At 31.4% G+C, this 14183-nt stretch overlaps 4 protein-coding genes across 5 annotated transcripts in view; 2 read left to right on the top strand and 2 right to left on the bottom strand.

Moving 5' to 3' along the window:
• The first annotated feature begins 145 nt into the window (after positions 1-145).
• On the top strand, positions 146-13542 carry LOC113511195 (sister chromatid cohesion protein DCC1). Its single transcript, XM_026894812.3, has 5 exons — positions 146-270; positions 10486-10676; positions 11721-12532; positions 12773-12936; positions 13108-13542. The coding sequence occupies exons 1-5, from the start codon at positions 254-256 to the stop codon at positions 13211-13213; spliced, it is 1290 nt and encodes a 429-aa protein (XP_026750613.1). The 5' UTR covers positions 146-253; the 3' UTR covers positions 13214-13542.
• LOC113511194 (protein DENND6A) lies at positions 366-3053 on the top strand. Its single transcript, XM_026894811.3, has one exon. The coding sequence runs from the start codon at positions 589-591 to the stop codon at positions 2266-2268; it is 1680 nt and encodes a 559-aa protein (XP_026750612.1). The 5' UTR covers positions 366-588; the 3' UTR covers positions 2269-3053.
• LOC113511196 (mitochondrial import inner membrane translocase subunit Tim23) lies at positions 6649-8799 on the bottom strand. The gene is made up of 3 exons (XM_026894813.2): positions 8466-8799; positions 7894-8001; positions 6649-7098 (listed from the first exon to the last, which is right to left on the bottom strand). Exons 1-3 carry the CDS (start codon positions 8674-8676, stop codon positions 6839-6841), a joined length of 579 nt encoding a protein of 192 aa, XP_026750614.1. The 5' UTR covers positions 8677-8799; the 3' UTR covers positions 6649-6838.
• LOC113511193 (phosphoenolpyruvate carboxykinase [GTP]-like) overlaps positions 13374-14183 on the bottom strand; it is a 41981-nt gene continuing 41171 nt past the window's right edge. For both annotated transcript variants that reach the window (XM_026894810.3, XM_026894808.3), the window contains one exon: positions 13374-13795. In XM_026894810.3, the coding sequence (XP_026750611.2) occupies positions 13691-13795 (105 nt within the window). In that variant the 3' untranslated portion in view covers positions 13374-13690. The remainder of the gene's footprint in view (positions 13796-14183) is intronic.

The following is a 14183-nucleotide window of genomic DNA, read 5'->3' as shown; positions in this document are numbered from 1 at the left end:
TTGCCATAAAAGTCCAAAGGAACGATATTTTAATATTTCTATACGATACGTATGATGTAATATACATGAAAATTATTGTTTCATTCCGTTCGGAAAACATTTCATGGTAGGTTCTCTGGTCTCAAAGAACATAAAAAAGCTTGAACCCAGAGCCATTAAAATGAGAAAATAAAAAATAAAATAACAAGTTTGTTTTGTTTGCATCCAAATTATTATTCTTATAAATATTATATCCATTTATAGTGATTATATCATGGATATGAATTCTGGGTAAGTGTATACGTCTAGTTTATTTTATTAAATCACTTGTTATATTATGAAACCAATCTAACTTTTGTTTTGCCGCGATTCGCGCGCGCAGCCATGTTTAACTGTCATGTACTCATGTCATGTCAAAACAGCTGTTATAAATGATTTACCTGCACTTCTTTGTTTTTATTATTTTATTAATAAAAACATATTAATTCGGGTTACTTATGTGTAAATAGTGTAAATAAAATGTAAATATAGTGTTTATAAGATAAATTTTGTAGCAGAGGCATTATAAGGACAATGAATGTATGAACGGTGCGACATTGCCGTAACACCATGGCTTGTGGATTATCGAGTTATGAGGACGTTCCCAAGGAACAAGTGGAGTTTTTAGAAAAATGGAGTAGATTTTCAGACTGGTTACACTGTATATGTGTTGTTACTTTTGATTTAGAACTCGGACAAGCGATGGAGAATGTGTACCCTCCAGGAGTGCAGTTGTCTGACCAGGAGAAGTGTAATATATGTTACTTGGCATTCCCTGACTCTAATTCTGGATGTATGGGCGATACGCAATTTCATGTAAGGCTACGTTCTCGGACAGCTTTAACTACTCAACAAATGATTTACAATGAGGGTGCCGTACCTACGCTTCGTGCGGACTCCACACACTATTGGGGTTTCGTGTATTTCCGACAGGTCAAGGACCCTTCTTTACCACGAGGCTACTTCCAGAAAAGCATTATATTACTCACACGGCTACCCTTTATAAATTTATTTTATAAGGTAATAAAGCTTATTGCACCAAAACATTTTGAAGACGGCGAGAGGAGCTTAGAGGCTGCTTGTCACGACATAAATAGATGGCCAGTGTTGGATTCAGGACAGAATGTGTTGCTTCCTGTTTTAGGATCTGTTTTTCAGTCATATATTCCTAATCAGCAGACAGGAAAGGTTACAAGATCAGATATAGCTAAGCAGATTGATTCCTCAAGTGTACCTCATATTATAGCATCTATACAGGATGTTAATGTTTTTGATGCATTGTCCACACTGATATCTCATTTGCATTTATTGTGGGAGTTAGTTTTGACAGCAGAACCAATAGTTGTTATGGCAAGTTCACCAACAGAATGTTCAGCATTGGTCCAAGCCCTCACAAATTTGATTCAACCACTCCCATATTCTGCTGAGTATAGGCCATATTTTACTATACATGATAGTGAATTTAAAGAGTTTACTCGAAAGCAATTCAACCCACCACATGTTATACTGGGTGTGACAAATCCATTCTTTACAAAAACATTACAACACTGGCCACACACAATCAAATTGGGTGACTCAACAACAATAAAAACTAAATTGCGTAAAGTTGGTAACACAAAGCTTCTTGATACTGCGCCTGGGGTTTATACTCAGTATAAGCCTTTCTTAGAAAAGGATAAAGCTATAATAAAGAAATTACATAATGGAATCAGAACTGATCGTCCTTCTGAAGTTCAAACTGCTATGGTAAAACGACATTTGTTAGAATTGACTCAGAGCTTTATGATACCTTTAGAAAGATATATGGCATCTTTAATGCCACTGCAAAAGAATATATCTCCATACCGGGCACCGCCTGTGCCTAATCCATTCAATCCTGAAGACTTTTTTGCAACTTTACAGCAATCAGGACCTCAGTTGACAACTGGTATAAAAGGGGACTGGAATGGATTGTACAGAAATTTCTTTAGGACACCCAACTTCAGTGCATGGTTCCACCAAAGACATAGCAAATTGACAAACAAATTGCATGCATTACAATTGGAGGCATTAGCTGAAAGTGATTTGAAGAAGTGGTCGATTGGTAAGAAGGAGGTGGAGATAGTGGACATGGTATTAAAGTTGCGAGAAGTACTCAAAAGCAATCCTCCAGTGGCAGATAATACTAGGACATTGTTGGCCAGGCGATTGGAAGATCTTAATTGTGTATTGGCTGATGATATGAAGTCAATACTGAATGCTCCCACGTGACAACCAAACTGCTGCACCTCAGAGCTGAGAGGCTGCAGCGAGGACTGCAAAGTTCAATTTGGCTCTCATCATACGTCTATAGTGTGTATGTAGATTATCAATTTTACCTGGTTCACACATTACATATAATTTTTACCTCAACATATAAAGTATAATAACAAGATCTAAAAATATAGTTAAATTTTGTCTTGTTAAATTGAATCAACTTCAAAATAATAAGAGGTTCTCAATTTATTTTTATTTTTTTATATTTATAACCTTATAACTCTATCAGTTATAAACCGATTTGGAATTTCTTTATATGAAAGGATATATTTTCAGATTAGTAGTTTGAATCAAAATAACTGATTTTGACACAATTAAAGTCGGTATTTTTTATGGAACAAAATCTTAAATTATTAAAATAGACCTAATAGATATTAAAGCTTATAGTGGGGCTTCCAAATCCTGTTATATGTCTACTTTAGTTGGTAACAAGCTAAATCATTTTTTATTTTAAATGTTGGTGAACACCTGTGCACTGAGTCTTATGCCCTACTATTTACACACATTAAATATTTCTTTTTTATCTCGTCCTTGTCACACTATCTTTAAATCTCAGTCATGTTTTTATAAACATCATATGTTATCTATAAAATAATGAATATTATCTATTCCTGAATTTCTTTATTTTACATACACTTCTTTTAAAGTATCTGGTTCCTATTAAAAACGTATCTATCAACTACATTTTGATCTAAAACTTGACCAGGGAGATCCATCAACTTTATGACTGTGATTATTCAGAAGAGTTTCTTTGAATAATTCTACTGTATATTATGCAATTAAGTCATATTTAGGTTGTGTTCACACTGAGCATATAGGTAGCCATCATTAGCGATTGACTGTTACACATAATGTTTAACAATTAATCAACTTTTTGTACTCAATTGAACGATATGTTACTCTCGATTGTTGATTTATTACACCTAATGAAATTGTAACCTCTCGTTCACAGGTGTTGGACGCGGCTATTTATAATATAAATATGCCAAGTATAAAAAATGTTTGGTGTGAATGCGGCCTTAGTTTATAATCTAAGATGCTAATTAAAAATAATTACTTGTATGTAGTCATATTTGAATAAAATGTGCAATTAACTAATTGGGTAACCAAAGCTACTTTGTTTACCAAATAAAACAGTTTGTGAGTTTTATACATTTTTTATGCAATCAATTATAATTGCAATGTAGGTATTTGTATAATATATTTTTTTTTATATGCATTAAAATATAATATAATCCCGCCGGCGCTTAGATTTACGCGGGTGGGGTACTAGTGAGGAATAATAGATGAGGATAATATAAGGTCGGTTAGCCCATCGTGACCAATTCATCAGATATAAACTGCAATGTTCTCCAGAGGCTACTTCATTCGACCTTGGAATTCGACCTGAGATGATTGGATATATGTATAAGTATTTTATTTACGTAAAAGTGAAGTTCTCATGCTTTGTTGGGTATAAAAATTACCTTGTTTTGTAAACCACTCGATATTCTACGCGGTTTCACCCTGGAAACTATCATGGCTAGTTTTTGAATTCGTCACGATGGGTTAACTGACCTGCTTGCATTCTCACCTATTATTCACTTGTGCCCAGCGTATAAGGATAGTAGAGGCGGGGTTACCATTCCATCGTCATCCATTAAAAAAAACCTATCGATATTATAAAATGTGAATATTATTATAATATATACTTATAAATAAAATGTTAGCGTAAATATAGTAATTATAACTAATTTAAATTTTTTTTTATGCTGAGTAACTGTAGTACTGAATCTCAAAATTTCCAGTTACAAAATGAAGAATGGGAGAAAATATGTTTGATTGTATATCATATTCTCTACTGTTGTTGAGTATTTATATAAATACTCGAGAATATGCCAAGTGGAATGAATCGTTGTCTATATGCATACGCGACGGGAATTTATTGAACTATTTGTTTGTCGTTTCCACTGTTCTTTTTTCATGCATATAGACATCGTAATTAAAAATTAAAATACATTTTAAAAATAATATTGAATGAATCGTATTTATACGGATCATGGGAAAGAAATGTGAGTTGCTGGAAAACGTTAGTATTTTCTAAGTTATTATAAAATATTGGGACGCGCTTTAATGAAGCAGTGATGCCGTTGGTCATGGTATTCGGTCTAATGCAAATTGCGGCCTAAATTTAATGGACATTTAATGTTTAGTGTTATTTTTACTGTTAGTTATTTCATATATATTTATACTTTATTGCACTCAGAAATACGATTACCGTATTATAAAAATTAGAAATAATATGAGCAAAGTTGTACCTATCTCTAAAGATCTTTTCCAGTTAACCCAACACAGTGGTATAAGAAATATTATCATTATCTTTAATATATAAAAATCCCATGTCACTAAATTTTATATTATGAGTAATATCCAATTCCGCTCAATCGATTTAAATGATATTTTGTAAATGTGTATTAACTGCTCTATCTAAATAGAGATAGGATATTCTTTAGTGATCTCGAGATCTTGTACCCACGCAAAGCCGGGTCGCGTCGCTAGTAATTCCATATTACGACTAAGATAGACGCAGACTCTGATGACAGAATATTTTTATTCCATTCTTCTCTTCAAATAAATTTAATAGATATTTTTACACGATGCCATCCATTTATGTTTAATCTACTTTATCATAAATTGTATTTGTTGTAGTTAAATATTTACTTGTACTAAGAGCCGCCACGCCACTATTGTATAAAAATATTAAATTTGTAAAGAAAATAATGAATTACTTGTTCACGGTTACACTGCAATATTTTTTTTTTTTTACTCTTTAATGTACCTTTTACATTTAAAAATCATTGAGTTGTAGGACAAGGTTTAGTATAAAATGGACTGTATTTCGTTAGGTATAAGTTACGTTATGTTGTTTAGCCAAATCTAGAGAATAACGCAATTCGCTAATAAATTGGGTCTGATAAGAATCGTGGTATGACACGTGCCTAAATTGCGATATATCAATAGCACAAGCGGGGTTACCATTCCATCTTCACCCATTAAAAGAGGGTATATTGCTAGTTATGAGGTTTAACATCCTCACTACTGACAATATCTCTCCTCCTAGGCAATTAGGTTATCCACATTGGCTCAAGTCCGAGTTGTACCTTCAAGTGTGCGTTGTCTGGTCTCCGACAACACAAATGTCCTAGTTTGTGCATTAGGCAATTGGTATTGTAAGGCATTTATTATATACCTATATATTATTAGCTACCTATTTTTATTTTTAATATTCCATTTGAATTATAGTTAGTCCATTTGACTGTAAATATTTCTGATCTATATAGTTAATTATTTTTTAGTAATCAGTAAGTATCTGTTATTTTAAATCACAATAACGTGAAATTATATTATCTACTTATATTTTTTAAATTCTTTAAAAAATTGGTGCCAAAAGTTACTTATCAGTTTTTATTCGTATTAAATTGCTTCTTGTATTGGAAGAAATGTCATATTATGTAAAATATATTTTTACTTTTTACCTAAAATAATTATATGCCTGCTTATTTTAAGTAGGTTGCTCAATGTCTGCGGATAGGCGCTAATTTTAATTTCACTCAAATAACATATCCCATCGTTTGATGCCACTCTAATATAAGCGCCTTACTATGAGAACAATATGTATTTATATAATGTAAAAATCAACATTATTCTAATATTTAGGGTCTGTGTAGATTTAAAATGGTGACAGAGTAGGAAGTCAGTTGTAAGACATACTAAATAGAAACTTCATGAAATTAACATATCTTCAAGCGAATCTCTCGATCAAACAATCAACTACTACACTACCGCGTAGAGGTCATTTTGATATTGCTAGCAACGGGTTTACTAGTACTTATTACTAACAATCCTTTCCTCTACGAAAAGTGATAACTGTCACCTATACAGCACCATATATGTAGAGTGCAAAGTACTCATGGTGTCCCTTATATTTTATCATTCCTGAAAGCTAAATTTCTTTCATACACCAATTTCTCTTTCTCCAAAAGAAAATAACAAGACACTTCTGTACAAAAACTCCTTCCGAAACTTTTAAACTTATAACTAATTACTATTCATCGATACTATTTCAGTCTGCATTGACTCTTACAAAACTCCCAATTTTTTACGTAGTATTATTAATAAAACTGTTTAAAACGCATGTACAAAATCCTATAATGAATTTCAAGCTATTTCGCTGTATCTATGTTATACCAAGTTAATTTTTTACCAACAAGGTTAATATTATGCATTGTAAATAATAAACATTGTACAAAAGCATCAATTAGTTATAATAAATACTTAATGTGGAAATAAAACAAATTTTCCAAACAAATCGTTTTATTTAATAACGGCATATACTCCTGCTAGGTACGGGGATTACGACCTTGCAGAATAACATTGCACTAACCATCCGACGCGAACATGGCCTGAGTAAGCTCGTCGTCTGATGGACCCTTTGGTGCTGATACTAAAGTAACAATTAATATTTACAAAATAGGCGGTATTTGAATCACAATCGGTTGTATCGCGCTTTGCTCCATATATTATCATTGTCTGTGACGAGTGTGTAAACTCCGGCTAATGTGAGGCCCACCGCGGCGCCTAAGCCCATAGATCGCAAGCCTGCCGTGCTTTTGTATATGACGCCAGTAGTGGCTGCTGCTATGAATGTGTTGGCGGTGTCCTCTTTATCCCGCAGCCACGTGACGCCAAGAGCTATGCAGGAATAGAAGGATGCGATGATACCTAAAGTGCAGCCTGTCGTTGTACCTATGAATAAATATCCATAGTTTTAAAAGATGTCTGCTACAATAGTTATATTTTTGTTACATTATTTAATGCAACAAAATTTATAATTTGATGTAGCATTGTATGTATTGTATGATTTTACTGTCACAGTATAATTGGTAAGAAAAATTTTTGCAATTGTATGGACAAATTTTTGTTCATGTCTGCAATATTGCCATGCCATGCATATTTATGTTATCATAGTTGAAAATTTTAAGTACACCATATCATTACATTTCCATATCTACATATTTTGCTATCTTATTATATTGTAATGGTAAAATTATATGATATTGAGTCATGCTATGGTAAATTATAAACATGGCTGAAAGGGTGAAATGTTACTTATTTGGCCTGTCATGATTAACAGACTACAGATATTCTTTGTATATGTTTTGGTTGATTGTTTTGTTTGTTACAGTTTTTGATATATTTGTAATATTGATATAACATTAATTACAATGCTGAAAAAAAATGAAATTAAAAAGCTTTCTTCTTTATTTATAATCACAAAAATGGACATTGATATTTTAAGTAATTGCCTATGTCATCTATGGATGATTTAAAATATGGCACAGGTTTTTCTAAATATTGCAAAATTATTAAGCTATTTATCCATATAATAATGTATGAAAATCCTGTCACATTTTTCTCCACAGTAATTTCTGAAACCATTAGAGTGATTTTAATGATATTTTGTAAATGTGTTTTCTATGCTTTATTTTATAAAAAATATTTGTATAATTTATTAGACATTATATTAAAATATTGGCCCACCTTGTTTCATGATGTAGTTAACAACTTGGGTTCGTCGAACTTTTCCAGTTTGTCCAGCTAGTGTAGTTGCTCTCAAACCTTTATATAGGCCAGACATACCTCCAAGACCTAAAAAATTACAGTATTATGTTTTATAATATTTGTAATTATAATATAAATGATTAATTTTTTTTGTTACACTTTTTACAATTTTTTCTTGTCCTAAACTTCAAGTATCAATTGAAACTAGTTATTGGGCAGTAAACATGTTACTGTTATATTCAAAATTATTTATCTCCACTATAAAGAATTAAAATTAATTTTAATAAAGCTCAAAGGATACCCATTCTCTGAGTGATTTTTTTTCTTGTATTTTTGTTCTTGCTAAGTTTACATCTTTTTACGTTTTTTAAAGGGAACTTCAAAGAGTATTTATGAAAAAAAAAATATGGTACCATTTAATTAAATCGAACTCCTATCGTACATTTATCAGAACAAATAGATTAATATTTAAATTTATAATAGTAGTTCCTTATTGCATATTATGTAAAGTTTTGAGGTTAGGTATATGATGAAATTAAAACAATTTTTACCTGAACCAGTCATGAAGGACATCCCAATAATGGGGAGAGCAACGTTCGATCTTCTAGCTGTTGATGCCATATGTCTATCGTCTGGGTAAAGGAATTCTGGTTGCATTCTAGGGATGTAATGTGGATCGAAGTTCAAATAGGGAGATAGGCTAGCCGTAGCCTGATTATTTTTCTCTTCATTCTTAGGTACTATATCACCAAACAACGACATATTTGTTTTCTTATTACTAATTTTGAACTAAAACTTTCAATGTAATTCTAATTTACTATACACACGGAATTTGAGGAATTCAGAAGAATTGATCGAACATTCAATGTCACTTCGTGCATAAAGACACATGACAGTAGAATTGTCAATGTCAAATTCAACCATAGATTAAAAATCTATATAAAGTGTTGCTCTCTCGAGGACTTTAAATTACTCTCACACTTTAATTATTGCTAATTTAACTGCCTTTTTACTGTAACTTTTATTGTACATTGAAAATTGAAATCCTCTTGTATCTGTTTTATATAAAATAACAATTTTTTCTAGACTTATCTTGAAAATTGAAATATGATGAGCTTTTAAATGGAATACAAAATCTCCAACTTTTAGTACGATTTGTCAATTATGTGAATTAGATAGATAGAAAAATACTCTTTATTGTTTCCTCCATTACAATAGTTTATTATAAATATAAATAATTACAAGAAATAATTTTTATCTAGACTTATAGAGGAGTAATTATAAACAATTATATATGTAATTATTAGAAAGAAAGAAAGAAAGATTATAATTTATATTAAAAATTATAATTTATGAGGCATTATATAATAATAACATTTGTATATCCAATAACGGTGAAACAACACTCTACATGTTATACAACATAAAATTTATAACCGTACCTATATTTATGCAAGTAAATCTTTAAGTAAATTTATGCGAGTTAATCTTGTATAAAATTGTGTTAAATTATAGTATCTATACTTAGCAAAATAAAAATATTATAAAATATATTTCTTAACACCCTCCTCACTTTCCCATGATTGCAGATTTTATTTATTCCTGTCACAATTAAAATATTTAAATTCATGAGCATGTCTGTATTCATCTCGGTGATTTTTATGTATAATACGTATGCATTTAAAAAAGAAAATGTTACCAATAATACCAGATTTGTTTAGTTTTGGTCTAGGCTGAGTTGTGTAATATGACATTATTTATATATATTATATTATTTCTAGTTTTTATCATTGTCTTATCACCTTGGTAATTATATTATAGACGATAATTCTTAAATATTAAAATAGCAAGTTTAAATTTATTATATAACTTAGCTTAACTTAAATTTATTAATAACTTTTTCTCGGCTACTTTGTGACACCATTTAGGTGGCCCTTTCTAGATGGCGTATCAAGATAAAATATATAACAGATTTTAAGTTACGTCAGATACATAAGTCAAAATTTCTAAAAAAATATTGTTTTCACCTCTATTGGTCTTATTAAGACTCTTGATAATAATTCTTTTTAAATATTTTCCATGTGTAGACATTGCCATGTGCTCTCAGCATATAATAAGCCACCCCTTACTTTCCCGTCGATGTCGTAAGAGATTATGAGGATGATGGATGAGGATGTCGTAAAAGGATGGACAGCGCTGCTCTTAAAACATCTCCAAAACTAACTGCGGTTAGCGATATACTATAACAGGTCGACCTCCTCACCTATCATCCTTCACTGGTGCCCCGCCAGTGTATACCGATAGCACAGGCAGGGATACCATTTCATTATCATCCATTAAAAAAAAAAACCTAACTGCGGTTGCCAATCTGCCTGTTAAGTGTGACAGCTACTGGCAAACCCCCCAAGGGGGAGGCTTATGTTCAGCAGTATACAGTTAAAGGCTGATATGATAGACATCTAGTTACAATTTTATTATGTAAGTAAGATAAAATACTAAATAGCTTTTATTGGCAGGTTAATAATTTTTATATTTTGGATATTTTATATGTTGTCAATTGTCTATTTACAGAGAACTAAGAACTCCGGAGGATGCCAGGAAAATAATAAAAACTGCTAAACTCCATGAATCAGAATTAACAGAGATTACACAGATATTGAGATTCCCAAAGCCAAGTGAAAAGAATGATAATCTAAGGCTTATGTTGTTGGATACAAATTTGTTGGCTGAAATTGAATCTGGTAACGAGTTGGTATTCAAAGGTATGAAATATTCAAGATTTATTCATATTTTAAATAGAAAATGCTGTTCATACAGTTCCAGATTCTAGCCCTGTGTTTATCATAGATGGGTTGGAAAATTATTTGCATATCTACATTTTGAATTAACTTGTTCGCATAGCTACGTGTGTGATCAAATTCGTGCATTTGATATTCCGGAGCATGCTGTATGTATGCATGAGGTATTCTATTTCTCATCGAATCTGTATCGTTATGGGTCGTTATGGTAACTGTGGTTCAAGTGGATACACTGAGTCGACGTAGTATTGGACGAATATAGTAAGGCGACAGTTGCGTCTCTTTCACATTAGATTCACGCTCAGTTCACATGACACTTTACGCTTACCAGCGCGCCGCTCGGAAGCCTAGTATCTATACGGTATAGAAATTAATTTGTGTGATTATAAAAGTAAAAAAAGAAAACACGTTGTTTTACTCTTTCATAGTTATCAATTGTATCTAATAAATTATTTTTCCACGTAACATACATACACGCACGCGCGTACACACACACGCACACATTTACACGCGCGCGCGCACACGCACACATGCGTGCATATGCGTGCACACGCGCACGCAAAGACACACAGACACGAATGCATGCACGCACACGCAGAGAGACACACACACGGATGCACACACGCACACATGTTTAAAAAACTAGATATATTGTATTTTTGACCAAAATGATTCGTCATCAGGCTATTAACCTACCTTTCTTTCATTAAAATGTGACATACATAGCTTGAATAGTTTTCGAGCTATATGAATTTGAAAAAAGATTGACTCATTATTACCACAACGATCCTACTTTTTCGCGCAAAATTAGTATAAAAATAATTGTCAATATATAATAGATGTGTGTACACTAAGAGGTTTGAGTATGCGCTTTCTCTGTTTTGTGCGTACAGTGACGGCTATGTGAATGGCGCCTATATATTTTATATAATAACGGATTAGTACTCGTAAATTATTAAGAGAATAATTTATTAAACTGTAAAATATTTAAGAATCCGTATTTTTTAGGTGATCCGGATGAAAATGTGGTATTATGCACTAGTAATAAAACATACGATGTTAAAGAAGCCGAAACATCGAACAGTCTTCTCTTAGTCCCTGATTTATTATTGGGCGCATCAACAAGTTTAGATGAAACTATGAAAAATAAATCTATGGAATGTGATTCGGATTCATCACTTGACAAATCTAATGCAAGTTTAAATAAGTCTACGGAATCAGATGATGGCACGAAAACTCCACGAATAATACAGCATAAGGACATTATTAATACATTCTTTACGTATTACGAAGTAAAGCCGTGTAAGCCACGATTATCAAAGTTGCGGAAACTTCTAGATCCTACAAAATTTCAAGGTTTAGAGCTGGAATATGCTGTAGATAAATCCAAATTATTAAACTACGATGCTATATTTGATCAAACACAAGCATCTAGGGCCGAGTTGGATACTGAACTTGAAAAGATACAAGCAATAAAAATAGATGATTATTACCGATTGTTAGAATTCGATTATGAATTCAGAGTTCTTTCATATATGTTGGATTTAATAGAAGAAAACTCGTGGCCCTTAAATAGAATTTCTAAGGAAATCACACTAGAGAGCTTAAAAGATCTCGTACCTAGTTCAATATTGAAGGCAATGTTTCGATTTTACACAAAGGAAGCTGTTGTGGAAGATAGCGTTCAATATTACCAATATAAACAAGATAAAGTGTGTAGTTTTCTGGCTAGAGTTTTACTGAAGAGCGCTGGTAAATTTAATTTAGCCGAATTTCTGCAGGCCTGGAGAGATTCTGTGCCAGAGGGAATGACAACTGATGTAGGTTTATTTTTTTACTGACTTTGCAAAAATAAGGGTAACACCGACAACAAATCAAATTAATCCAATTGACGGCGGTAAAGCTCGCCTTTTACATTGAATTCTAATGTAATTGGCGAAGTATGGACATGTCAAATTTTTACATTGTCACATTTATCACAACTACCTCTAACTATTAATAACTATATTTATCAGATTTTAAAAAATAAATAAAAATCATCTAATTACATTTATTTACAGGAATCCCTGTTATCTGGAATAGCATTAATAGATAAGACGACCATACCGCAAGTAATATGGGGGTTCGCTGAAAGCGATTTACCAGAAGATATTAACGAGCGTTTTAAAATTCTATTCCAAACAAGAACAAAATGGACAGTGGACCAAATATCACCGTATATAGAGTAAGTTTAATTTGAATAAATGCTATAAAAAATTATTAGATATCGAATTGATCTTGGATTTTGAGGACTTTTCCAAGATACTAGTAAGATAGTGAACTTCAGTACGGATCCTATCTACAAGTATGTTTGACTAAAGAATGTAATAGGCATGTCTTTTTTATGATTTTTCAGATGTTACGCCACGGAGAAAATGAACGTAAATGCTTTATTAACTAAGTATGCAAGAGCATCAACTCAAGATGGAGTAAGGGTATTTTCTGCTAAACATATGAAATAATATTGTTATTATATTAATATTCAAGGGGAATCCTCGTATGTGTCGTGGCATCCAAATTTACTAATGCTTTAAAAAGTTATAGAGAAGAAGTATTGCACTACTGAAGGATTGTAATTGTTATAAATAATAGTATAGGTGATATTAATTAAAACAAGGAGAATCTTATTATTTTGTATTTTATTATTATTTGTTAATTTTAATAATATATATTTAATTTCATAATATTATATAAAATATGTATTATTGTTTATGTATCAAATTATATATTTATTAAGAATTTATATAACACAGCCATCACACTTAATTTTCTGTAATACGTATTTTAAAAAGATCTGTTCAGTACAAATGAAATTTAGTAATTTTTACACTTAATGTTCAATTTAAAATGATATCGTCTCACTTATAAACTAACATTATTTAAATATCAAGGAATGTTTTCCACGTATTTCAATTAGAGTATTAGCTACTATCTTTGGTCTATGATTGTTGGACTCTTTTCCTGAGAGTCTCTAATTCATCCCACATCTCTTTAGGTAAATCTTCTCCAACTTCCTCTTTGAAATACTTCCCAATCGCTTCCGCCTGAAATACAAAGTGACGTATTATTTATTTAGTTAAACATAGTACATTATATTGATAATTGAGCAATGTTTGTGTTGTTAAAGAATATAAATTATTAATAATTAATTATACTCGTGTGTTTATCTGCAACAGTTTTCAATTTTCTCACTGCATAATTAAATTTCTGTTTTGCCAAATGTTGGCTGGGAGGGAATGCTATATAGTCCGCGTTTTGTATCAAAAAATTTTTTGTAATATGACCAATAAAGAATAAATAAAATATTAAATAAATATATTTTTAAATTAATTTTGATGAACTTTGTTATATAAAATTTGTTATATTTGTTGTTCGATAAACTCTATCTCATCTTAGGGGAAATTCGATTTATTGAGAAGAAGAAAATTTGAG

Source organism: Galleria mellonella, unplaced genomic scaffold, assembly GCF_026898425.1.
Source record: "Galleria mellonella isolate WM207_F2 unplaced genomic scaffold, CSIRO_AGI_GalMel_v1 utg133, whole genome shotgun sequence".
Classification (NCBI taxonomy): domain Eukaryota; kingdom Metazoa; phylum Arthropoda; class Insecta; order Lepidoptera; family Pyralidae; genus Galleria; species Galleria mellonella.
The sequence above is the reverse complement of the archived record's forward strand: the minus strand, read 5'-3'. Positions and strand labels throughout refer to the sequence as shown.